The 27945-nt window shown below is 41.7% G+C and overlaps 1 protein-coding gene across 5 annotated transcripts; it reads right to left on the bottom strand.

The window, feature by feature from the left end:
• Positions 1-1696: 1696 nt before the first annotated feature.
• Positions 1697-27306, bottom strand: LOC140728567 (dehydrogenase/reductase SDR family member 9-like). 5 transcript variants are annotated; one of them, XM_073047495.1, is made up of 7 exons: positions 27011-27305; positions 24127-24239; positions 21469-21582; positions 15830-16146; positions 14796-15054; positions 11878-12041; positions 1697-8506 (listed from the first exon to the last, which is right to left on the bottom strand). In XM_073047495.1, the coding sequence occupies exons 4-7, from the start codon at positions 16140-16142 to the stop codon at positions 8286-8288; spliced, it is 957 nt and encodes a 318-aa protein (XP_072903596.1). In that variant the 5' UTR covers positions 16143-16146; positions 21469-21582; positions 24127-24239; positions 27011-27305; the 3' UTR covers positions 1697-8285. The 5 variants fall into 5 exon arrangements, with proteins under 5 accessions (XP_072903596.1, XP_072903595.1, XP_072903594.1 ...); XM_073047494.1 differs by lacking the exon at positions 24127-24239 and having other exon boundaries at positions 15830-16165; positions 27011-27306; XM_073047493.1 differs by lacking the exon at positions 24127-24239.
• Positions 27307-27945: the final 639 nt, after the last annotated feature.

Here is a 27945-nt window from a genome sequence, read left to right as displayed (position 1 = left end):
TCTATCTGATATACCTGGCCTTCTGCACCCTCTAAGGATGAAATGTTACCTTCATTGGGGTACTGATTGTGTATGATCAGCCATGATCACAGTGAACGGCAGTGCTGGCTAGAAGGGCCAAATGGCCTACTCCTGCACCTATTGTCTATTGTCTTCAGTTCACTTTGCACAGAAGCTGCCTGTCCTATTGAATGTTTCCAGTACTTTATATTTTTATTTCATATTTTTGTTACCTTGTCACAAGTTTTATTTCTGGTTTATTCTGTTTCAGTACAATTTACTAATGCTTTCACTTGCGATTCCCTGAATTTGTCCTCGTGTGTTTTCGTAACCAGGAACATCACTGAGTAGACCTTGTGCAATTGCTCATAGTTGTCACATTGCCCTCTTTATGTTCATCCCTGTTACGTTGATTCTCGGTCTTGCCCTGGCTTGTCACAGGTCCCACCATTGTCTGTACATTCCTAGCAGCATTTTACAATGAAAGAGCTTTCACCAATTTCTAGGTAAACCCTTTTAGTTTCCCCTTAAATCCTCTTGAAGCACATTTCCTTAAGTCAGGGATTCCCAAATTTTTTTAAACCATGGAGCCTTACCATTAACTGAGGAGATCTCTGGACCCCAGTTTAGGAATGCCAGCCTTAAATTTTTGTGATCGCTTCTGAATTATAAACCACTAAGTCTGTCTCCCTCTCATAAGACCATAAGATATAGGAGCAGGAGTAGGCCATTCAGTCATGGGCTGATCCATTTCTTCCAGTCTCACCTTAGGATAAGGAAGTTAAAATTGCTTTGAAAAGGAGTTTTTCATCTCCGCAGACACAAACAAAATATGTCACTATTAAATGTATTTCAGACATGCAGAGAAATTAATTGGGAGTATAACCAGATCAATGGATGGGTAACTGGAATACAAAATAGAGAAGAAATAGATCACTTTTTAAACTATTAAGGAGATTTTGTATTTGGAACAATATTTAAACCTGTTGACATCTCGCCTCTTGTATGTAAAATGGAATTTAAAATTAATATCGGAAATGTACCTTATAGAAGTCAAACTAAATGAAAATAAATAAAAGATTTTTTAAGGGTGCATGATATTTGACATTTTCAATGTTGGTTGGAAAACTTTCCACTCCCTTTGAACACAAGACCTAAATTAAATAAAACCCCCGAACCAGAAACTCAGTTGGACAGGATTCCATCCCTCATACCACACCTACCCCCTTGCTTCTCCACAGACGATGAACCTGCATTCACATTTGTTAGAATATGAAATAGAAAAGGCATTGATCTGACTTTAAATGGAAATTTAGAGATTCTTCACTGAAGTTGGTCCAGTGAATAGAGGAGTCACTCCATGCAGGAATGTATAAAATGAAGTAAGACCGCAAACTTCAAAATGCAGACAGAATCATCTCAATTGGATATCAGTATGCCATTCCTTTTATATTCCTTTTTCATGATATGGATGCTGCTGGCAAAAATATCCCCTAGATATCTTTTAAATGCTTAATACCAGATATTAAATCACATTGTCCAACCTAGCATATTCATTGGTATTGAGTAAGTATTTGTCTTTGCCAGTAATGACTCAGTTTTTAGCTTCATGGCTCATCCAATGTAAATGCTGAATCACTATACAAAATAAAAATCCATGCAATTGACTGGAAAAAATAAAGAGTACAAAATATCATTAAATAATCAAGAAATATTTTATTGGTAATTTCAATAGAGTAAAATTTCAAATTGCTGATAGTTACATTTGTTAAGCGACATCTACGTTAAAAAGAATCCAAAAAAAGTTGCTATTTTCACTGTTTTCTTACAAGCACAATAATCGAGTTAGTCTAATCAGAATTGGAATCTAGACGACCATATATATGAGTAGAATGGTCCATTTTCTAATCATGTGCACATCATGAGCTATCTTAAGAAAAGCAGTGCATCCGACATACGTCACTTCAGAAACTATTTAACAAAGTAAGCTATAAAGTGTGGGTGACAGGATGGAGATATGTCTCCACCAAAGGAGGTGTAAGTTGCTTCTTCCCTCTGCTAGCCTGCAGATCATAGATCACCCTTAGGCAAGGTTTAGCATCTGATTATAGACCCCTCACCTCCCCCACCATGATCAGGGTCATGTGAAGCCTTGGAGCAGGTGGTGGTCATTTGAACAGCTAGCACATATCACAAGTCCTGGTTATGTGACTACTGATGCCAGGCAGACAATCTCTGAAGAGTATTGATATTGGCTGAGGTCACCCATCTTGTCAAGGCACTGTCCAGAGGAATGCAATGGTGAACCACTTCTGTAGCAAAATTGTCAAGAACAATCATGGTCAAAGACCATCATTGCCACGTCATATGACATTGCACATGATGATGATGATACCGTATAACAGGAAAAGAGAATTTATCAATGACAGAAATATGTCTACATAGAGTAACACACAGGGATATATATTAAAGGTCAGGAGTATCGCTACAAGTAGAAATTGGATTCCTATTATGTTAGAATAGTCAGGGGGGATTTCAATTTACAGGAAGATTTGGAGAATCAGGTTGGTGCTGGAACCCAGGAGGAGGCATTTAGAGAATGCCAATTGCAACGATATTGCTTTTTAGAGCAGCTTATGGTTGAGCCCACTCGGAAAAAAGGCAATTTAGGATTAGGATTTGTGTAATTAACCAGATTTGATTAGGGAGTTTAAGGTAAAGGAACCCTTGGGAGGAAGTGACCATAATATGATAGTATTCATTTCACCCCGCAGTTTGAGGAGGAGAAACCAAAGGCAGTATGGCAGTGCAGTAGTAAAGTCAAATATGGAGACATGACAGATAAGCTGACCGAAGTTGTTTGGAAGGGACACTAGCAGGATGACAGCAGAATGGCATGGATGATGTTGCTGGAGGCAATTTGGAGGTGCAGGATAGATACGTCTCAAATGTGAAAAAGTCTGCTAAAGAGAGGAAAAGGCAACTGTGGCTGACAAGGGAAGTCAAAGATCACATTTGAGCATGTGAGATGGATAAAATATGGCAAAAACTACTGAGAAGCTAGAGGATTGGGAAGATTTAAAAAAGCAACACAAGGCAACTTTAAAAAGCAACGAGAAAAGATGAATTATGAAGGCAAGCTAGAAAATACAGTTGGCCCTCCTTATCCATGGGGGATAGGTTCCGGGACCCCCCACGGATACCAAAAAACATGGATGCTCAAGTCCCTTATTTAACCTGTCTCAGTGCGGGTGGACTTTAGGACCCGGGGGAGTTTCGGACCTACTGCCCGCGGCTGCTACTGAATCTGCAGTGTTTCTGTTCCATTGATGGAAAATGATCACGATTGAAAATGAAATGAAAATAATAAAGCGATTAGAAAGAGGTGAAACGTCGTCGGTCACTGGAAAATCGTTAGGCTACAGTCAGTCAACGATCGGAACAATTTTAAAGGAGAAAGTGAGAATAATGTAGCATGTGAAAGGCCCTGCCCCGATGAAAGCTACAATTATACTAAGCAACACAGTGGTTTAATTATTAAAATACATATGTTTCTTAAGTGTCTTATATTCATAGAAAGGTAAAATATATACTATATACTAAGACAAACGTTTGACTAACGCTAAATAATACCCGATGTACCTGTTCCAACTTACATACAAATCTGACTTAAAGACTGTCTGTACTTACTTATAGTACCTAATATAATGTAAATGCTATGTAAATATTATTCTGTACTGTTTAGGGAATAATGACAAGAAAAAAAAGTCTGTATATGCTCAAACAACGTGCTGGGGAAAGAACTTCTAGGTTTTCCTGATCCGCGCATGCAGAACCCATGGATAAGGAGGGCCGGCTGTAATATTAAAGAGGATACAAATAAGTTTTTCAGATATGTAAAGAGTAAAAGAGAGATGAGAGGAGATATCAGACCACTGGAATATGATGCTAGAGAGGGAGTAATAGGATACAAAGAATTGGCTGATTGATTCTAAGTATTTTGCTTTAATCTTCACTGTGGAAGACAAGAGCAGTATGCCAGAAATTAAAGGAAGTCACAGGGCAATTGTGAGTGTAGTTGCTATTATGAAGGAGAAGCTGCTTGGGAAGCTGAAAGACCTGAAGTTACATCCCAGGGTTCTGAAAGAGGTAGCAGAAGAGATTGCAGAGGATCTGGGGTACATGATAAAATAGGCTGAAGTCAGCAGGGCTTGCTTAAGGGGAAAATTTATTTGACAGCTCTGTTTGAATCCTTTGAGGAAATAACATGCAGTGTTGACAAAGGAGTGTCAGTGGATGTTGTTCAATTGATTTTCAGAAGGCCTTTGACAAGATGTTCACATACAAGTCCATTAAGTAAAATAAGAATGCGTGGTATTACAGGAAAGATACTAGCATGGATTGTAGATTGGCTGACTTACAGAAGGGAAAGCGTGGGAATATAAGGGGGCCTTTACTGGTTAGTTGCCAGTGACTAGTGGTGTTCCACAGGGGTTGGTGTTGGGACTGCTTCTTTTCATGTTATATGTGAATGATTTGGATGATGGAATTGATAAGATTTGTGGCCAGGTTTGCAGATGATATGAAAACAGGTGGAAGAGCAGATAGTGTTGAGGAAGCAGGGGAGTCTGCAGAAGGACTTAGATTAGCTGAATGGGCAAAGAAATGTCAGATGGAATACTGTGTCAGGAAGTATATGGCTTTGCACTTTGGAAGAAGGAATAAAAGCATAGTCTATTTTCTAAATGAGAAGAAAAATTGAAAATTAGAAAAGGAATTGGGAATGCTTTGCAGGTTTCCCTGAAGGTTACCTTGCAGGTGAGTTGGTGGTGTGGAAGGCAAATGCAATGTTAGCAGTCACTTCAAGAAGACTAGAATATTAATGCAATACTGCAATGCTGAGGCTTTAGAAGTCATTATTCAGACTGCATTTGGGGCATTGAGAGTACTTTGGGCCGCTTATCAAAGAAATGATATGCTGTCTTTGGAGAGGATCCAGAAGAGGCTCATAGTAATGTGTTCCAGGCAATGAACGGGTTAATGTACCAAGAGCATTTGATCGGTCTGGGCCTGTACTCACTGGAGTTTAGAGGAATGAGGAATATCCTAGTGAATATTGAGAGAGTGGACACGGAGAATACCTTTCCTATTGTAAGGTGGCAGGGGGTGTTCTGGACCAGAGGGCACAGCCTCAGAATAGAAGCATGTCCATTTTGAACAGAGGTGAGGAGAAATTTCTTTAGCCAAGGATGGTGGATCTGTGGAATTCGTTGCCACAGATGGCTGTGGAAGCTAATCATTGGCTATATTTAAAGTAGAGGTTGATAGGTTCTTGATTTGTAAGGGCATCAGTCTTTATGGGGAGAAGGCAGGAGAATGGGGTTGAGAGGGATAATGAACAACCATGATGGAATGCCAGAGCAGACTGAGTGGGATGAATGGCCTAATTTTGCTCCAGTGTCTTATGGTTGAATAAACAACATCAGTTCAAATGTTGACTTAGTTCTTGATGTAAAGACAATAATAAATCTTAACACCAAGGAAGTAGTAATTCAGGCTATTCTATTTCGCTTTAACTGTCTTTGGAAATTAGGAAATTTCTTTGTTTGATTGAAATTTTCTGCTGCATGCCTTTTTCAACAATATCCACTTTAGATCTGTGGACCAGCTCTCTGAGTCTGAAGTTTGTAGGTTCAAGTCCTACTCCAGCAGCTTGAGCATAAAAATGTACAGTAATATGCACCAAAGTACAGTCAGCCCTCCTTCTCCGCGGGAGGGGTTGGTTCCAGTACCCCCCACCGTGGGTATCAAAAAAACCGCAGATGCTCAAGTTGGTGGAATTTAGGACCCGGCGGAGCTCCGGACCTTATTTAACCTGTCTCAGTGCAGTGGACTTTAGGACCTGGCGGAGCTCCGGACCTTATTTAACCTGGCTCAGTGCCGTGGACTTTAGGACCCGGCGATGCTCGGGGCCCACCGCCTGCATTGTTTCTGTTCCGGAAAACGATCACGATTGAAAATAAAGTGGAAATAATAAAGTGATCGGAAAGAGGTGAAATCTCATCAGTCATTGGAAAAGTGTTAGGCTACATTCAGTCAACGATCGGAACAATTTTAAAGGATAAAGTGAGAATAATGGAGCATGTGAAGGCCCCCCCCGAAGAAAGCTACAATTATTACTAAGCAATGCAGTGGTTTAATAATTGAAATACATACGTTTCTTAAGTTTTTTATATTCATAGAAAGGTAAAATATATACTATATACTAAGACAAACGTTTGACTAACTGACGCTAAATACCGGATGTACCAGTTCTGACTTAAAGAACTTCCGTTTTCTCTTCGATTCCCGATCCGCAGTAACCTATGCACATCCTCCCATTTACTTTAAATCATCTCTAGATTACTTATAATACCTAATACAATGTAAATGCTGTGTAAATAGTTGTTATACTGCATTGTTTAGGGAAAAATGACAAGAAAAAATAGTCTGTACATGCTCAAACAGCAACGAGTGCTGGAGAGAGAACTTCCGGGTTTTCCCGATCCGCGGTTGGTTGAATCCGCGCATGCGGAACCCGCGGATAAGGAGGGCCGACTGTACCATTAGCAGTGTTGTCTGTGGGGTGAAATAAAAAAATGCTAAATAAATGCAGATATTCCTTTCTTCATTAACTACCCAAATGTAAGCCACCCTGTACTAACGTATTAACTCAGCTCGTATTTCTCAAAAACACATGAACAAAACCTAACTATATTTTTTGAAGTAGTTACGAGGAATGTTGACGAGGATAAGGCAGTGGATGTAGTCTATATGGACTTCAGCAAGGCCTTTGACAAAGTTCCACATGGAAGGTTAGTTAAGAAGGTTCAGTCGTTAGGTATTAATGCTGGAGTATTAAAATGGATTCAACAGTGGCTAGATGGGAGATGCCAGAGAGTAGTGGTGGATAATTGTTTATCGGGATGGAGGCTGGTGACTAGCGGGGAGCCTCAGGGATCTGTTTTGGGCCCAATGTTGTTTGTAATATACATAAATGATCTGGATGATGGGGTGGTAAATTGGATTAGTAAGTATGCTGATGATACTAAGGTAGGAGGTGTTGTGGATAATGAGGTGGGTTTTCAAAGCTTGCAGGGAGATTTATGCCGGTTAGAAGAATGGGCTGAATGTTGGCAGATGGAGTTTAATGCTGAGAAGTGTGAGGTTCTACATTTTGGCAAAAATAATCCAAATAGAACATACAGGGTAAATGGTAGGGCATTGAGGAATGCAGTCGAACAGAGAGATCTAGGAATAACAGTGCATAGTTCCCTGAAGGTGGAGTCTCATGTAGATAGGGTGGTGAAGAAGGCTTTTGGAATGCTGGCCTTTATAAATCAGAGCATTGAGTACAGAAGTTGGGATGTAATGTTAAAATTGTACAAGGCATTGGTAAGGCCAAATTTGGAATATTGTGTACAGTTCTGGTCACCGAATTATAGGAAAGATATCAATAAATTAGAGAGAGTGCAGAGACGATTTACTAGGATGTTACCTGGGTTTCAGCACTTAAGTTACAGAGAAAGGTTGAACAAGTTAGGTCTCTATTCATTGGAGCATAGAAGGTTGAGGGGGGATTTGATCGAGGTATTTAAAATGTTGAGAGGGATAGATAGAGTTGACGCGAATAGGCTGTTTCCATTGAGAGTAGGGGAGATTCAAACGAGAGGACATGATTTGAGAGTTAGGGGGCAAAAGTTTAAGGGAAACACGAGGGGGTATTTCTTTACTCAGAGAGTGATAGCTGTGTGGAATGAGCTTCCTGTAGAAGTAGTAGAGACCAGTTCAGTTGTGTCATTTAAGGTAAAATTGGATAGGTATATGGACAGGAAAGGAGCGGAGGGTTATGGGCTGAGTGCGGGTAGCTGGGACTAGGTGAGATTAAGAGTTCGGCACGGACTAGGAGGGCCGGAATGGCCTGTTTCCGTGCTGTGATTGTTATATGGTTATATGTTATATGTTATATGTTATATGGTTATACAATATTGATAATATAAACACTTGCATTCTTGCAGCAGGACAAATAAAAACATAGAAAACCTACAGCACAATATAGGCCCTTTAGCCCACAAAGCTGTGCCGACGTCCTTACCTTAGAAATTACCTAGGTTTACCCATAGCCCTCTATTTTTTCAAGCTCCATGTACAAATATGTGACAAATTGTCTACAATTTGGTCCAGAGCCTCCAAATGTCAATGTTTCTAATAAACAATGTTCACACTGAAGATAGAGTGTGAATCCTTTACGCAGAACTTGAGTTTATTATTGTATCCATAGTCAGCAGGTTATCTGCAATAAATGTTGGCAAGTATGATACGGGGATCCATAGTAGTTTTGCATCAATGCCAGCACTGTACCGAGTCCTTGGGTACTTGGCTGTTAGAGCATGTTCCATACACCACACCACCACGGAAAGATCTGTACTTGACAATAATTTCACTAGTTTCTCTTGTCTGACACCAGCTGTGAATATCCAAAGCACAGTGTTAGTGGGGTAGACTTTAATGAATCACAAATAAACTAATTTGGATGGTATATGTTTAAAATCTCACACAATAATGCCAAGTGCTTTATAATATGCATGTCTATCATCTCTAATGAGAAAAGGATGGCTAACATTGCTGTTACACCACAGCAGGATTGTTAATTTCCTCGCTCCATCCCTCCCCGCCATTGAGCATATCTACATGGAGCACTATTGCAGGAAAGCGGCATCCATTGTGAGGGACCCCACCACCCAGCCTATGCTCTCTTCTCACTACTGCCACTAGGAATGTGGTGCAAGAGTCTCAGGACTCACACCACAAGGTTCAGGTTTTATTACCCCTCAACTATTAGGCTCCTGAAACAAACTTCACTTGCCCTGTCATTGAAATGTTCCCACAGTCAATGTCCTAACTTTTAAGGATTCTTGATCTCATGTTCTCTATATTTATTGCTTATTTATATTTTATTATTATTTCTTCCTTTTTGTATTTGCACAACTTGTCTTCTGCCCTCTGGTTGAATGCTCAAATTGGGTGGTCTTTCATTGATTCTGTTATGGTTGTTATTCTACAGATTTATTGAGTATGCTCATGGGGAAATAAGGGTTGTATCTGGTGACATATGGTGTATATACTTTGATAATGATTTAAACTTTAATTAAATGGATTTCCTTACTGAAATTTCAGTCATAGTCATGGAGAGATACAACATGGAACCAAAGCCTTCCAGCCACTGAGTCTGCATTGACCAAACACCATCCATTTTCACTAAACCCTGAGGTGCTGGGGTGGTGATACATCTCTAACAAAGGAGGTGTAAGGCACTCCTTCCCTCTGCTAGCCTGCAGGTCACCCTTGAGTAAGGTGTAGCACCTGCTTAGCCTCCCTGATCAGTGTTAAGGGAAGCCATAGGAGCAGGTGTTGGATGGTTGTACGAGCAGCTGGTGCACATCACAAGTCCTAGGTATGCAACCACTGACAATAGGCAATCTCTGAAGAGTATTGATAATGGCTGCGGTTACCTGTCTTATAAAGACACTACCCAGAAGAAGGCAATGGCAAAACCACTTCCAAGAACAATGATAGTCTTGGAAAGACCATGATCGCCCACATCATGTTTAACAAACAGTGGGTATATGGAATGAGTTCCCAGAAGAACCAACAGAGGGCAGATGCAATTACAATGTTCAAAACATCTAGATAAATACATGGATGTAGAAAGCCTTGAGAGACAAGGGCCAAATTAGGCAAACGCGACTAACTCAGTTAGAGATCATGGTAGACATGGATGATTGGGCCAAAGGACCTGCTTCCATGTTGTATAACTCCGATTCTGTGGATGTTTCGATGTTCTGTAACTCTGACTCCATGAAGCTAAAACTGTTGTGAGAAAATACTGTTTGCCTCCAAAACTTTCTCAGCAGTGAGCTCCAGATTGCAACCACACTCTGATGAAAATTTCTTTTCTCAGATCCCTTCCAATCTTCTTACTTTTCACATTAAAACTGTGCCTTCTAGTTTTAGATATCTTTCTTACAGGAAACTTTTCCTGCTGTCTACCCATATCTATAGCTAGGCCACCTAAGATTTTTGCACAATCCAGTAGTAGCTCTAAGTCTTGCACCATACTGCTGCTGCCACACAATAAGATTCAAATTTCATGACACATATGTGAATGATGATAAACCTGATTCTGATATGGGTCTCTATTGCAGACTGAGACAGGGAGAGGGGAATCTTGGTTGGGAAAAGGAGAGGGGAAGGAACAGGAAGCACCAGAGAGACATTCCGTAATGATCAATGAACCAATTGTTTGGAATCAAATGACCCTGCCTGCAGTCTCAGAGGTGGGGTGTCTGAACCTACGCCACCCTCCCACCCCTGGCACTCCTTCTGTTACCTGTCTCACACCCCTCCTGTGGCACTCTGCCCTCTCCATTCCCAAAAGCCTTTGCTCCCACCAGATTTACAAACTTGCCCCCTACTCCATGTGGACAAAAATAGTACTGTGCAAAAGCCTTGGGCACCTTAGCTATCTATTTCTGCCTAAGCCTTTGCCCAGTACTGTACCTCTCACTAGTCTCCCATTAAGACTCCTCTGCTCCAAGGAAACCAAACCCGGGAAATCCAATTTCTCCTTCTAACTAAACTATTCCATTCAGACAACATTCTGGTAAATCCTTTCTGCACAGTTTTCAGTCTAATCACGTCCTACCAATTTAGCATGCAACTAACTGCATGAGACAAGTGATCTAGTGACCCTCTGGAATAGAGTCATCAATATCCCTGTTCAAAACTGCATACACGCAAACTTCAAAATTGTTATTAATTCCATGGAGGAATGAGGCTGAAAGCTAATGGTTTCATTATCGCTACACTTGCAAAAGCAGGTTCCAGAGTCCAAAGCGGATCTGCCTCATTTTGCACTTGCAGAGGTCGAGTCTGTTTCAGATAGCAATTAATCATCAGAGGTGCTAAGGTACGCCTGATGATTTGCTACATGGTTTAATGAACTACAGTACTTAAACATGTGACCATTATGCAATATTGTACTCATACAGTTGCTCTTCAAAACTAGTCATCTAAGAAATGAAATGACTAAAACTGACTCAGAATCATAGTCATACAAAAGTACAGCACAGAATCAGGACCTTTAGCCCAACTAGTCCGTGTAAAACCATTTAAACCACCTACTCCCATTGACCTGCACCGGGACCATAGCCCTCCATACCCCTAATCCATGTACCTATCCAAACTTCTCTTAAATGTTGTAATCGAGCTCGCATCCAACTCTTGCGCTGGCAGCTCATTCCACACTCTGACAACTCTCTGAGTGAACAAGATTCCCTTCATGTTCTCCTTAAACATGTCACCTTTCACCTTTAACCCATGACCTCTTGTTGTAGTCCTACCTAACCTCAGTGGAAAATGACTGCTTGCATTTACCCTACCTATGCCCCTCATAATTTTGTACACCTCTATCAAATCTCCCCTCAGTCTCTTACATTTTCTGCTCCCAAGTTTAAGATTAACTGCATCCTGAAAGATTAGGAGTCTGTGAAGATTTTCATTTTAAGCTTCAATTAATTCAAAATGTACTTCGTTAAAATATAACAGCAGGCCTTTCAGACAAAATAAGAATTAACTTTTTTTAAATGAACTTCAGGTTTCTAAAATTACTCAACAAAATTATGGTGCACTTCTTATTCATAATTTTAAGTATTAATATTCAGTAATTATTTTAATGGCCTACCAACACAAAGTCAATAATAAAATACTTGTGCCTAATGTAATTCCCAGGGCTATGGATTCATTTTCTATTAAGCTGAGTAGGTGTATATATCTTACATTGTATTAAATAGTCTTCTCCATACTCTTTTCTCACATCAGGTGGGAGTTCATCCCAGAGGCATTTCTTTTCATGACGATGTACTTCACAGTTGGTCATTCTGGTTTCAAAGGTCCCAGGTTCAATACAAGCAACTTTTATTCCAAATCTCTTCATATCACGCCTAAGCAAAAGCACATTTAGCATAGATGAGAAATGGTTTGGTTGTATAGCTGTACTAAAGTGGAAAATATTATTCAATGCCATTAATAAAATTTGTTAAGGTACTCTTCCTGTTTTTGAACTTTTGCAAAGGTGAGGCTGCAATGTGCCCGTACCAAATGCGCCCTTACTACTCTGCCAGATGGCACGGAACAGAAAAACGGTGGCATCTAGAAACTGAATTTTACTGTTGATTATAAGGTAATGAGGCGGTACAATAGTGTAGTGGTTAGCACAATGTTTTACAGTACAGGTGCCCCGGGTTCAATATCCACCACTGCCTGGGAGGAGTTTGTATGCTCTCCCCGTGACTGCATCGGTTTCCTCCGGGTGCTCCAGTTTCCTCCTACAGTCCAAAAATGTACCAGCTGGTAGGCTAATTGGTTATTGCAAATTGTCCCGTGATCAGGATTAAATTAGGAGATTGCTGAGGGGCACGAAGGGTCAGAAGAGCCTAATTGAGGACACAATTTGGAGCAGATTATCTGCGTAATAAAAAAATGGTTCCGCATGATTGTGTTACAATGCTGATAGAAATAAACCACAGTGGTCATTATTAAATTGAATTGACTTTATTACTTACATCCTTCACATACATGAGGAGTAAAAATCTTTATGTTACTTCTCTGTCTAAATGTGCAATGTGTAATTTATAGTAAATAGTATGTACAACAGGACAGTCAATATACATAGAAATACAGTTGTGTCAGTGTGAGTTCATCAGTCTGATGGCCTGGTGGAAGAAGCTATCCCGGAGCCTGTTGGTCCCGGCTTTTATCCTGTGGTACCATTTCCCAGATGGTAGCAGCTGGAATAGTTTGTGGTTGGGGTGACTCAGGTTCTCACTGATCCTTCGGGCCCTTTTTACCCACCTCTCTTTTAAAAGTCCTGAATAGTGGGAAGTTCACATCTACAGATGCACTGGGCTGTCCACACTACTCTCTGCAGAGTCCTGCAGTTGGGGGAATTATAGTTCCCAAACCAGGCAGTGATGCAGCCAGTCAGGATGCTTTCAATTGTGCCCCTGTAGAAAGTTATTAGGATTTGGGGGCCCATACCAAACTTCCTCAACCGTCTGAGGTGAAAGAGGTGCTGTTGTGCCTTTTTCACCACACAGCCTGTAAGTACAAACCACGTGAGATCCTCGGTGATGTGCATGGTGATCAACTTAAAGCTGTTCACCCTCTCAACCCCAGATCCGCTGATGTCAATAGGGGTTAGCCTGTCTCCATTCCTCCTGTAGTCCACAACCAGCTCCTTTGTTTTGTGACACTGAGGGAGAAGTTGTTTCCTTGACACAACTGTGTCAGAGTGATGACTTCTTCTCTATAGGCTGCCTCATTATTATTTGAGATTAGGCCAATTAGTGTAGTGTTGTTAGAAAGTTTAAAAGGAGAGTGGAATTGGCATTGATTGCATATATAAACCTCGTGATCTGAGACTCAAATTTAGAATACGAAGGTTAAAAATGGACAATCAAAACAATAAATGTGTTGTCAGGTATTTTTGTGTAAAGTCCACTCCAAAACACGAGATCTCCAACAGTCTAACATTCCCTCAGTGACCACAATGATAACTGAAATCACAGAGTTATGTCTTTGAAATTACTTAATGAAGATAGCAACACCGGTAACAAATGCACAAAATCAAACATGAAATAAAAACTGGTCTGTAATCAAACTGAAGTTAAACACTGTGATATGATTCATTGAATTAAAAATGCTTAATGTTCAACTGAGTCAAAAGGTATTCTGCTTTGAAGATGCAGTATTCTGCAAAAGTCTTAGCTACATATATTGTAAGACTTTTGCAGAAGAGATATATATATATATATATATATCTATACTTAGACTTTTGCACAGTACTGTATTTGTCAACATGGAGCAGAGAGCGGATTTGTAAATTTGGCGGGAGCGAGGAATGTTGGGAATGGTGTGGGTGGAGCACGGTGGGAGGGGTGTGGGATAAGTGGCAGAGAAGGAGTGTCAGGAGTGGGTGTGGCACGGGTGCAGGCACACTCAACCCCGAGACACCAGGCAAGCTAAGTTGATTCCAAACAATTGGTTCATTGATCATTACGGAATGTCTCTCTGGTGCTTCCTGCTCCCTCCCCTCTCCCTTCCCCTTTTTCCCAACCATGATTCCCCTCTCCCTGCCCCTTCCCACTCAGGATTCTTAATTATATATACTGTGACGTTCTAGGTGAGGGTGCGGTCGACAGCCTGCCTGCCTGCATTTCTAATGACCAGTACTGTTTATTGTTCTTGTGTTAAAATGCTTTTATGGGATTATGGTGGGAAGTTCCAGTTCATTTATTGTTACATTTTAGCTTGAGTTGTACAGTTGTTTGCTTGTGTGTGATGGTCACCTCCCTCATGGGTGTGAGACTGGTTGGGTTCACTCTCCGGGTCATGGTGCCCTGTCTGTTTTGTGTCTATCACAATAGACCATTGTTGAGTGAAAGAGCTTCCTCATCTGTCATTATGGACCAAATGCTCGCCACAATATATATACACTTAAGACTTTTGCACAGTACTGTAGAAGGTGTAAACAGAGTTAGAGATCCATTTTTGTTTACCAGGGCTGAAAAGGAACTAGAGTTTGACCTACCTGCTGTGTTTTCTACCCAAACTCCAGAGAAAAATGGGAGGCTGATACTATATCACCTTTTCATACAACCAGCCAGAGATAAATATCAATCTTTTCATGTCCTCACCTTAAGCTGTCATTGAAACCTTCTATGCCAAACTTTGACACATAGTATCCACCACCGCTCAAAGCTAATCGGCCGAGAACACTGCTTATATTCACAATTCTTCCTCTGGCTTTTTTAATCAGTGGGAGCAATTTTAACGTCACTTCTATAGATCCCAGTAAGTTAACTTCAATAGGTCTTCGGAAGTGTTCAGTTCTTAACCAATCAGTGGGACAAAGTGTCCCAACTATCCCAGCATTATTTACCAAGCCCCAAAGACCTGTAGAAACAAACAAGGGGAATTATACATTAAACATATATACAGCATATAAAGACAAAAAAAATTTCGGCAATTATACATAAAACATATACAGTACTGTAAAAAAGTATTAAGCACCCTAGCTATATACAGTATATGCACAGTACTGTTTATATGAAGATAACAAATGTCAACAATTATAAATAAACCATAGATATATATTAAGATAAAAAATACCAGTTGTAGATATTACTATTGGGACAATATATACCCTGCTCATCATTATTATTATTAGAGTATTTTTATGTATTTCTCAGCTCAAGCTGGTAAAACTGGAGACACTGGCATTATTATTATTTGCTATTGTTAACAAAAGTATTTTGATATTTTGTTATTTTATTATTATTATATGATTAAGCATAATAATGATCAGGTGAAAATGAGTCACTGTAAGTGTAGGAACCTGACAAATCTATGAACAACTAGCTGGAGGAACTGGAGGGAAGTGGAGAGTTGATATTCCAGGCCGAGATCCCTCGGGAGGTAGACAGAATTTTTTTTTAACTGGAAGGAGAAACTGATATTCATGCCATCAAGTTGGCAGCTGCCCAGACAGAGTATAAGGTCCTGATGAGGGTTTTGGCCCAAAACATCGGCTCTGTACTCTTTTCCAAGATGCTGCCTGGCCTGCTGAGTTCCTCCAGTATCTTGTGAATGTTGCTTGGATTTCCAGCACCTGCAGATTTTTTCATGCTTCTGAAATGTATTAGTAATTAACTTTCTAAATTTGACTTACCTCTGTGTCCCACCTCTTGCTTGATTTGGTTCACTGCATTTTCAATGCTCTCTGACTTTGTAATATCCAGCACGATTGTCTTCAATCTACTTGAGGCTTCTTTGCTTAAGCTTTGTGCCCCTTCCTCCGTTAGACACCCAGCAAGTACCCAGAATCCAATTTTATCAAAGGACTTGGCGGCCAGATTTCCAAAACCAGTATCACACCCGGTGATGAACACATACTTGTCTGAGAGATTCTCAAGTTTGCATCTGTCTCGTATCCACCAGCACAGAAACCATATTAGTAATGAGGCCAGAATGTAGGCAAACATGTCCCTGTGGATTTGATGAGAAACTGAAAATATACAATTGTCTCAAAAAATTAGCTTTATAACCGAGGAGAAAAAAAAATTCTGTGAATAATAATATTCTGTAAGATATTGAAGTCATTGGCTAATTGGGTTTTCATTTTTATGATGTTTTTACAGTATGTTACTCCAAGTGAGGCCTCACCAGTGCCTTATAAACGCTCAATATTACATTCTTGCTTTTATATACCAGACCTCTCAAAATAACTTCACAAACACGAGGAAATCTGCAGATGCTAGAAATTCAAACAACACACACAAAATGCTGGTGGAACACAGCAGGCCAGGCAGCATCTATAGAGAGAAGCGCTGTCGACGTTTCGGGCCGAGACCCTTCGTCAAGACTAACTGAAAGGAAAGATACTAAGAGATTTGAAAGTAGGAGGGGGAGGGGGAAATGCGAAATGATAGGAGAAGACCGGAGGGGGTGGGATGAAGCTAAGAGCTACAAAAGTGATACAGAGCTGGAGAAGGGAAAAGATCATGGGACAGGAGGTCTAGAGAGAAAGAAAGGGGGAGGGGAGCACCAGAGGGAGATGGAGAGCAGGCAGAGTGATGGGCAGAGAGAGAGAAAAAAACAAACAACTAAATATGTCAGGGATGGGGTAAGAGGGAAAGAGGGGCATCACGTTTAACATCACATTTGCCTTCCTCACCACTGACTCAACCTTCAGGAAATCCTGCACGAGGGCACCGAAGTCATTTTGTGCCACAGATTTGTGAATTTCTCTCCATTAAAAAAACCTACTGTATTATGCCTAAACAATATAGACTAAATGGGATGAGGATGGATTTGAATAAAGTAGACTGGGAACACGGGCTACATGGTAGGACAGTTGAGGAACAGTGGAAGACTTTCAAAGAGATTTTTCACGGTGCTCAACAGAAGTATATTCCAGTTAAAAACAAAGACCGTAAGGGTGGGGAGAGGCAGCCTTGGATAACTAAGGAAATAAGAAAAGGCATCAAACTAAAAGCTCATGCATACAAAGTCGGCAAGAGTAGAGGGAAACTGGAAGATTTGGAAAACTTTAAAAAACAACAAAGTACCACTAAGCGAGCAATAAAGAAAGGGAAGATGGATTATGAAAATAAACTAGCACAAAATATAGAAACAGATAGTAAAAGTTTTTATAAGTATATAAAGCGGAAAAGTGTGGCTAAAGTGAATGTAGGTCCTTTGGAAGACAAGAGGGGGGAATTGATACTGGGTACTGAGGAAATGGCCGAAGCTTTGAATGACTATTTTGTGTCAGTCTTCATGGTGGAGGACACATCCAACTTGCCAAAAAGAGATGTTATGGATGCGATGGGAGGTGACGACCTCAAAACAATAGCTATCACTGAAGAGATAGTGCCGAGCAAACTTGTGGGCCTGAAGATAGATAAGTCCCCTGGTCCTGATGGAATGCATCCCAGGGTACTGAAAGAAATGGCAGAAGTTATAGTAAAGGCTTTGGTGATGATTTACAAAAAATCTTTGGACTCTGGGCAGGTCCCAGTGGATTAGAAGACAGAGAATGTCTTGCTACTGTTCAAAAAACGATGTAGGCAAAAGACAGGTAACTAAAGGCTAGTTAGTTTAACATCTGTAGTTAGGAAAATGCTTGAAGCTATCCTTAAAGAAATAGTAAGACATCTGGAAAGAAATGGATCCATCAGGCAGACACAGCATGGATTCAGCAAAGGCAGGTCCTGTTTGACAAACTTACTGGAGTTCTTTAAGGATATCAGCAACATATACTGGACTGAGATTGTTGCATTTGAATTCACGCAGCACAAGGAATAAAATGGATGATCTTGAAATTCAGCTACAGATTGGCAAATATGACTTTGTGGCCATCTCTGAAACTTGGCTAAAGGATGGCTGCCACTGGGAGCTGAACGTCCAAGGATATATGGTGTATCAAAAAGATAGGTTAGTAGGCAGAGGGGGTGGTGTGGCTCTGTGTACAAGAAATACTACTAAATCACTGGAAAGAGATGACATAGGATTGGAAAGTGTAGAGACTCTATGGGTTGAGTTACGAAATGGTATGGGTAAAAGGACCCTAATGGCAGTTGTATATAGGCCTCCAAACAGCAGCCGGGATGTGGATTACAAATTACAGCAGGAGACAAACAGGTGTGTCAGAAAGGCAACGTCATGATAATCATTGGGGATTTTAACATGCAAGTGGATTGGGAAAACCAGGTCAGTTCTGGACCTCAAGAGAGAGAATTTGTAGAATGTCTAAAGGATGGGTTTTTACAACAGCTTGTTGTCGAGCCCACTAGGGGATTGGCTGTGCTGGATTGGGTATTGTGCAATGATCCAGAGGTGATAAGAGAGCTTAATGTTAAGGAACCCTTAGAGAACAGTGATCACAATATGATCAAGTTCACACTGAAATTTGAGAGGGAAAAAAAAAATCCAATGTGTCGGTATTTCAGTGGAATAAAGGAAATTACAATGACATGAGTGGGGAACTGGCCAAAGTTGACTGGAAAGGGACATTTGCAGGAAGGATAGCAGAACAGCAATGGCTGGAGTTTCTGCAAAAAATAAGGGAAGGGCAAAACAGATATATTCCAAATAAGAAATTTTCAAAGGGAAGAAGGACACTACCGTGGATGACAAGTGAAGTCAAAGCCAAAGCCAAATTAAAAGCAAAAGAGAGGGCATACAAGGAAACCAGAGCTAGTGGGAAAATGGAGGATCGGGGAGCTTTTAAAAACTTGCAGAAGGAACTAAGAAGGAAATTCGGAAGGAAAAGATGAATAATGAGAGGAAGCTGGCGACTAATATTAAAGAAGATACTAAAAGCTTTTTTAAGTATATAAAGGGTAAAAGAGAGTTGAGGGTAGATATAGGACCAATACAAAATGACGCTGGAGATATTGTAATGAGAGATGCAGAGATGGCAGAGGAACTGAATGCGTAATTTGCATCAGTCTTCACAGTGGAAGACATCTGCAGTATACTGGACATTCAAGAGTGTCAGGGAAGTGAAGTTTGTGCAGTGGAAAAAACGAATGCGAAGGTGCTCAGGAAGCTTAATGGTCTGAGGGTGGATAAACCTCCTGGACCTGATGGAATGCACCCTTGGGTTCTGAAGGAAGTAGTTGGAGAGATTGTGGAGGGATTAATGATGATCTTTCAAGAATTGTTAGATTCTGGCATTGTACCAGATGACTGGAAAATTGCAAATGTTACTCTGCTATTTAAGAAGGGTGGGAGGCAGCAGAAAGGAAACTATAGACCTGTTAGCCTGATATCAGGGGTTGGGAAGTTGTTGGAATCGATTGTTAGGGATGAGATTATGGAGTACCTTATCCCAAGATAGGCCAAAGTAAGCATGGTTTCCTGAAAGGAAAATCCTGCCTGACAAACCTACTGCAATTCTTTGAGGGAATTACAAGCAGATAAAGGAGATGCAGTAGATGTGGTGTACTTGGATTTTCAGAAGGTCTTTGACAAGGTGCTGCACATGAGGCTGCTTAGCAAGATAAGAGCCCATGGAGTTACAGGGAAGTTACTAGCATGGGTGGAGCACTGGCTGGTTGGCAGAAAACAGAGAGTGGGAATAAAGGGATCCTATTCTTGCTGGCTACTGGTTACCAGTGGAGTCCCACAGGGGTTGATGTTGGGACCACTGTATTAATGGATTTGTGGCTAAATTTGCTGCTGATACAAAGACAGGTGGAGGAGCAGGTAGTGTTGAGGAAACAGAGCCAGCAGAGAAACTTCGATAGTTTTGGGGAATGGGCACAAAAGTGGCAAATAAAATACAATGTTGGAAACTGTATGGCCATGCACTTTGGTGGAAGAAATAAAGGGGCAGACTATTATTTAGATGGGGAGAGGATTCAAAATATAGAGATGCAAAGAGACTTGGGAGTCCTTGTGCAAAATACCCTAAAGGTTAACCTCCAGGTTGAGTTAGTTGTGAAGAAGGCGAATGCAATGTTGGCATTCATTTCTAGATGTATAGAATATAAGAGCAGGGATGTGATGTTGAGGCTCTATAAGGCATTCGTGAGACCACACTTGGGAGTATTGTGTGCAGTTTTGGACTCCTTATTTTAGAAAGGATATACTGACATTGGAGAGGGTTCAGAGAAGATTTGCGAGAATGATTCAAGGAATAAAAGGGTTACCATATGAGGAATATCTGGCAGCTCTTGGGCTGTATTCCCTGGAGTTCAGGAGAATGAAGGGGGATCTCATAGAAACATTCTGAATGTTAAAAGGCCTGAACAGATTACGTATGGCAAAGTTATTTCCCATGGTAAGGGATTCTAGGACAAGAGGGCACGACTTCAGGATTGAAGGAAGTCCATTTAGAACTGAGATGCGGAGAAATTACTTTAGTCAGAGGGTGGCAAATCTGTGGAATTTGTTGCCAAGAGCGGCTGTGGAGGCCAAGTTATTGGGTGTATTTAAGGCAGAGATAGATAGGTTCTTGATCAGCCAGGGCATTAAAGGGTATGGGGTGAAAGCAGGGGAGTGGGGAGGACTGGAAGAATTGGATCAGCCCATGATTGAATGGCAGAGCTGACTCGATGAGCCTAATGGCCTCTTTCTACTCCTATATCTTATGGTCTTATGATATAATGAGCGCAGTGGATGGAGGGGAACAGATGTATGTTATTTACCTGGATTTCCAGAAACCATTCGATAAGGTACCACATAAAAGACCTAGCCGTAAGATAAGGATGCATAGAGTTGAGAGTGATGTATTAGATTGGTTAACTAGTAGAAAGTAGAGAGTTGGGATTCATTGGTGTTTCTCTGGTTGGCAGTCTGTGGTGTGCGGTGTGCTGCAGGAGTCGGTGCTGGGCCTGCAACTGTTCACGATATATATTAACGATCTGGACGAGGGGACTGAGTGTAGTGTATCTAAGTTTGCTGGTGATACTAAATTGAGTGTTAAAGCAAATTATGCAGAAGATGCAGAGTGCCTGCGGAGAGATATAGATAGGTTAGTGAGTGGGCAAGGGTCTGGCAGATGGAGAACAATGTTGGTAAATGCGAGGTCACCCACTTTGGAAAGAAAAGTCAAAGAGCAGATTATTATTTAAACAGTAAAAAATTGCAGCATGCTGCTGTGCAGAGGGACTTGGGAGCGCGTGTGCATGAATCACAAAAGGTCGGTTTGCAAGTGTAGCAGGCTATCAAGAAGGCAAATGGAATGTTGGTCTTCATTGCTAGAGGGATTGGATTTAAGATCAGGGAGGTTATGCTGCAACTGTACAGGTACTGGTGAGGCCACACCTCGATTACTGCATACAGTTCTGGTCTCCTTACCTGAAGTAGGATATACTGGCTTTGGAGGCGTTGCAGAGAAGGTTTGCCGGGTTGATTCCAGAGATGAGGAGGTTAAACTATGAGGAGAGATTGAGTCGCCTGGGACTGTACTCTCTGGAATAAGAAGAATGAGAGGACATCTTATGGAAACATAAAATTACATAAGGGATAGATAAGATAGAGGCAGGAAAGTTGTTTCTACTAGTAGGTGAGACTAGAACTAGGGAGAATAGCCTCAAGATTCAGGGAAGTAGATTTTGGAGGATCTGCTTTTCCCAGAGAGTGGTGAATCTGTGGAATTCTCCGCCCAATGAAGCAGTGGAGGCTACATCAGTAAAATATACTTTGTATTTAAGACAAGGTTGGATAGATTTTTGCATAGCAGGGGAATTAAGGGTTATGGGGAAAAGGAGGGTATGGTGGAGATGAGTCCATGGCCCTATCAGCCATGATCTTATTGAATGCCAGAGCAGTCTTGACGGGCCAGATGGCCTACTCTTGCTCCTATTTCTTATGTTCTTATGTAATGTCTGGGCTCTGGAGAGTGTAGTAGAACAGAGCAAGCTAGGTGTACAAGTTTATAGTTCCCTGAAAGTGGATCACAGGTGAAGAAGGTATTTGACATGCTCACCTTTATTGGTCAGGGCACTGACTACAAGAGTTTGGACACCATATTTTACAGTCATAACATTATGAGATTATATTTGGAGTTTTGTGTGAAATTTTGGTCACTAACTTCAGTGAGGATGTCACTCAACTGGAAAGGGTTCAGTTGAAGGGGAATTAAAAGCTAGGGTTTTTTTCTCTGCAGCATAGAGGGCAAGAGTGATGTTATAATCTTCAGTTGAATACCCAGTCTTTTTTCCAGGGTAGGGAGGCTGAAAACTATAGGACATTTACTTAGGTAAGAAGGAAAAAATGTAAAAGAGGACAGGAGGAGCAGGTTTTCACACACAAGGTGGTGGTAGGCATGTGGAACAAATTGTCAGTGGATATAGTCGAAGTCGGAACAAATTAAAGTTTAAAAGAAAATGAGAGAAGTTCAAGGATAGGAAAGATTTAGAAAGGACCCACATCACCCAGAAAATGCCCTCTTCTCCCTGCAACCATCAGGAAGGAGGTACAGAAGTCTGAAGACACACACTCAACAATTCAGGAACAGCTTCTTCCCCACTGCCATTTGATTTCTGGATGGACATTTAATATATGTGTATGTATGTGTACACACACACACACACACACACACACACACACACACACACACACACACACACACACACACACACACACACACACACACACACACACACACACACACACACACACACACACACACACACACACACACATCTGATCCTAGTAAGGGACTAGCTCTGGTAAATTGGTTTATTATTGTCACCCATACAGTGAAAAAACTTGTCTTGCTCACTCTCCACAGAGATTACAACAACACATTGAGTCAGAACAGTGTAAAAATACCAAAAGGATGCAGAATGAAGTTTACAGATATAAGGCAAATGCAGTTCAGGTAGACAATGAGGTGTAAAGCCATAACAAGTTGGATTTTGAGGTTAAAAATCAATCTTGTCATGGTAGTGGGCCATTTAATCACCTGATAAGTGCCACTGTTGATCAGAGGTAGTGTCACGGCCGTAGAAAAGGAGGAAGACATGGATGGACTGTCTACAGAGTCTCTGTGGGTGGAAGTTAGGAACAGGAATGGGTCAATAACTCTACTGGGTGCTTTTTATGGACCACCCAATAGTAACAGGGACATCGAGGAGCATATAGGGAGACAGATTGAGGAAAGGTGTAATAATAACAGGGTTGTTGTGGTGGGACATTTTAATTTCCCAAATATTGATGGGCATGTCCCTAGAGCAAGGGGTTTAGATGGTGTGGAGTTTGTTAGGTGTGTTCAAGAAGGTTTCCTGACACAATATGTAGATAAGCCTACAAGAGGAGAGGCTGTACTTGATCTGGCATTGGGAAATAGACCTGGTCAGGTGTCAGATCTCTCAGTGGGACAACACTTTGGAGATAGTGATCACAACTCTATCTCCTTTATCATAGCATTGGAGAGGGATAGGAACAGACAAGTTGGGAAAGCATTTAATTGGAGTAAGGGGAAATATAAGGCTATCGGGCATGAACTTGGAAGCATAAATTGGAAACAGATGTTCTCAGGAAAATGTATGGAAGAATTGTGGCAAATGTTCAGGGGATATTTGCGTGGAGTTCTGCATAGGTACGTTCCAGTGAGACAGGGAAAGAATGGGAGGGTATAGGAACCATGGTGTACAAAAGTTGTTGTAAATCTAGTCAAGAAGAAAAGAAGAGCTTATGAAAGGTTCAAAAAGCTAGGTAATGATAGAGAGCTAGAAGATTATAAGGCTAGCAGGAAGGAGCTCAAGGAAGAAATTAGGAGAGCCAGAAGGGGCCATGAGAAGGCCTTGGCGGACAGGATTAAGGAAAACCCCAAGGCATTCTACAAGTATGTGAAGAACAAGAGGATAAGATGTAAGAGAATAGGACCAATCAAGTGTGACAGTGGAAAAACGTGTATGGAACTGGAGGAGATCGCAGAGGTACTTAATGAGTACTTTACTTCAGTATTCACTATGGAAAAGGAACTTGGTGATTGTAGGGATGACTTACAGTGGACTGAAAAGCTTGAGCATGTAGATACTAAGAAAGAGGTTGTGCAGAAGCTTTTGGAAAGCATCAAGTTGGATAAGTCACTGGGACCAGACGAGATGTACCCCAGGCTCCTGTGGGAGGCAAGAGAAGAGATTGCTGAGCCTCTGGCGATGATCTTTGCATCATCAATGGGGATGGAAGAGGTTCCGGAGGATTGGAGTGTTGCGGATGTTGTTCCATTATTCAAGAAAGGGAGTAGAGATAGCTCAGGAAATTATAGACCAGTGAGTCTTACTTCAGTGGTTGGTAAGTTTTTGGAGAAGATCCTGAGAGGCAGGATTTATGAACATTTGGAAAGTTATAATATGATTAGGAATAGTCAGCAAGGCTTTGTGAAAGGCAGGTCATGCCTTATGAACCTGATTGAATCTTTTGAGGATATGAGCAAACACATTGATGATGGTAGAGTAGAGGTAATGTATATGGATTTCAGCAAGGCATTTGACAAGATAGCCCATGCAAGGCTTATTGAGAAAGTAAGGAGCATGGGATCCAAGGGGACATTGCTTTGTGGATCCACAACTGACTTGTCCACAGAAGGCAGAGAGTGATTGTAGACGGGTCATATTCTGCATGGTCGGCCATCAGTGGTGTGCCTCAGGGATCTGTTCTGGTTTCCCTACCCTTTGTGATTTTTATAAATGACCTGGATGAAGAAGCAGAGGAATGGAGTAGTAAATTCATTGACACAAAGGTTGGAGGTGTTGTGGATAGTGTGGAAGGCTGTCAGAGGTTACAGCGGGACATTGATAGGATGCAAAACTGAGAAGTGGCAGATGGAGTTCAACCCAAATAAGTGTGAGGTGGTTCATTTTGATAGGTGAAATATGATGGCAGAATATAGTATTAATGGTAAGACTCTTGGCAGTGTGGAGGACCAGAGGGATGTTGTGGCCCGAGTCCATAGGCCACTCAAAACTGCTGTGCAGGTTGACTCTGTGGTTAAGAAAGCATATGGTGTATTGGCCTTCATCAATCGTGGGATTGAGTTTTGGAGCCAAGAGGTAATGTTGCAGCTATATGAGACCCTGGTCAGACCCCACTTGGAGTATTGTGCTCAGTTCTGGTCGCCTCACTACAGAAAGGACGTGGAAACCATAGAAAGGGTGCAGAGGAGATTTACAAGGATGTTGCCTGGATTGGGGAGCATTCCTTATGAGAATAGGTTGAGTGAACACAGCCCTTTTTCCTTGGAGCCACGTAGGATGAGAGGTGACCTGATAGAGGTGTCTAAGATGATGAGAGGCATTGATCATGTGGGTTAGTCAGAGGCTTTTTCCCAGGGCTGAAATAGCTAGCACGACAGGGCACAGTTTTAAGGTGCTTGGAAGTAGGTACAGAGGAGATGTCAGGGGTAAGTTTTTTATGCAGAGAGTGGTGAGTGTGTGGAATGGGCTGCCAGCGACGGTGGTGGAGGCGGATACAATAGGGTCTTTTAAGAGACTCCTGGACAGGTATATGGGGCTCAAAAAAATAGAGGGCTATGGGTAACCCGAGGTAATTTCTAGGGTAAGGACATGTTCGGCACAACTTTGTGAGCTGAAGGGCGTGTATTGTGTTGTAGGTTTTCTATGTTTCTATACCATCTATACCCAAAGAAAGGGGAGTGATGGGCGGCACGGCAGCATAGTGGTTAGTGCAACACTTTATGGTACCAGCGATCCGGGTTCAATTCCTGCCACTGCCCTGTAAGGAGTTTGTACATTCTGCCCGTGAACGTGCAAGTTTCCTCCCACAGTCCAAACATGCAAATGTTGGTAGTTTAACTGGCCATTGTAAATTGTCCCGTGATTAGGCAGGGATTAAATTGGTGGATTGCTGGCCACTGCCTGGAGGGGAGAGTGGTTTCCATTATGTACTGAACTGTATCCGTAACTCTCTGTAGTTTCTTGTAGTCACAAGGAAGGTGACATAAAAAACTGTAAAGCAAACTTATTATGCTTCTGATGGTGTTTAAATAATCATCGGTATTTTCAACTGTTCCATCTCTGTGTCTCTGTAAATAAGAGATTCTGTAGATGCTGGAAATCCACAACAACACACACACACAAAATGCTGGAGGAACCCAGCAGGACAGGCAGCATCTCTGGAAAAGAGTAAAGACCGAGATCAGGTCCACCTGTTTTGGGTCAACGGTTTATTCGTTTCCATAGACGCTGCTTAAATTGCTGAGTTCCTCCAGCATTTTAGACAATAGGTGCAGAAGTAGACCATTCGGCCCTTTGAGCCTGCACTGCCATTCTGAGATCATGGCTGATCATCTACTATCAATACCCGGTTCCTGCCTTGTCCCCATATCCCTTGATTCCCCTATCCATAAGATACCTATCTAGCTCCTTCTTGAAAGCATCCAGAGAATTGGCCTCCACTGCCTTCCGAGGCAGTGCATTCCAGACCCCCACAACTCTCTGGGAGAATAAGTTTTTCCTTAACTCTGTCCTAAATGACCTACCCCTTATTCTCATACCATGCCCTCTGGTACTGGACTCTCCCAGCATCTGGAACATATTTCCTGCCTCTATCTTGTGTGTATGTGTGTGTTGCTCGGTATGTCTATACAGGTTGAGTTCTTAAAACCAGTGATATAGGAGCACAAATTGGCTCTTTGGCCTATTCAGAAACACGAGAAAGACGAGGGGTCAGAAGGTTGGAGTGGACGCGACGGGTCGAACGGCCTGTTTCTGTGCTGTACTACTTCGTGTCTACAATATTAAAATGACAAATGAAGAAAGCATACATCAAATATAACTCAAATCCGCATCCGCACGGCGAAAGGGTAATGACTATTTCAGAGTCTACAATCGGGAAGAGTGATAAAAACCAGAGGAGAGACGCTTCTTACCTGGAGAACGTGCCCAATTCTCGGACTTGTTCCGGACAGTTTCGCGTTTTAGCTCCCGGAAATGCAGATCGCAGAAGGTAAGATCTATCTGATGTTTAGTATCTATATATAAATCATAAAAAAACACGGACCCTCCCGCCAGTAACTCGTATGGGTGGAGAGATACGTGGGCGTGCCGGCGTTTGCTTCGTAAGAAATGTGTATGATTGCACAAACCACCACCGCATGCTGGGAAGAAAAGTATTTGGATATATTGCCCTGTTCGTGTAAGAGCTCGTTACTGACGATGATCAGCTGGAAAAGTCATCGTTTGTTCCAAGCAGTAGTTGTGACATACGCCTCTTTTTCTGTAAATGACACTACAATAACGGGAGGGAGGGTGGGGGAGAGCGAGAGGCGGGAGGGGAGGGGAGGGGAGGGGAGGGGGAGGGTGGGGGAGAGCGGGAGGGAGGGGAGAGAGGGAGAAGGGATGGGGAGGGAGGGGAGGGGGAGAGAGGGAGGAAGGGGAGGGGGGAGAGAGAGAAAGAAGAGAGATACTGCTGAAGGCAGGTGAAGTCACTCCAATGTTTGCACAACTAATGATGGCATTTCAAACTCTGAAATGTCTGAGAACTTTTTTCTTCATCCATGTTTAATTATTAAAGCTAACATTTATTTGTAGCAAAATAAAAGGTGTTCAGTGGGCAGAATTATTGGTTAGCACAACACTTTATGGTGCTAACAACCCAGAATCAGTTCCTGCCACTGCCTGTAAGTTCTTTGTATGTTCTCCCCGTGACAGTCTGGGTTTCCTCTGGGTGCTCTGGTTTCCTCCCATGGATAGGTTACTTAAGTTACTGTAAATTGTCCTGTGATTAGGCTAGGGTTAATTTGGGGAATGCTGGGCGGCACGGCTGGAAATGCTGGAAGGGCCAGCTGTATCCCAATAAAAGAGT

This window comes from Hemitrygon akajei, chromosome 5 (assembly GCF_048418815.1).
Source record: "Hemitrygon akajei chromosome 5, sHemAka1.3, whole genome shotgun sequence".
Taxonomy (NCBI): Eukaryota; Metazoa; Chordata; class Chondrichthyes; order Myliobatiformes; family Dasyatidae; genus Hemitrygon; species Hemitrygon akajei.
This window is presented reverse-complemented; position numbering and strand designations above follow the sequence as displayed.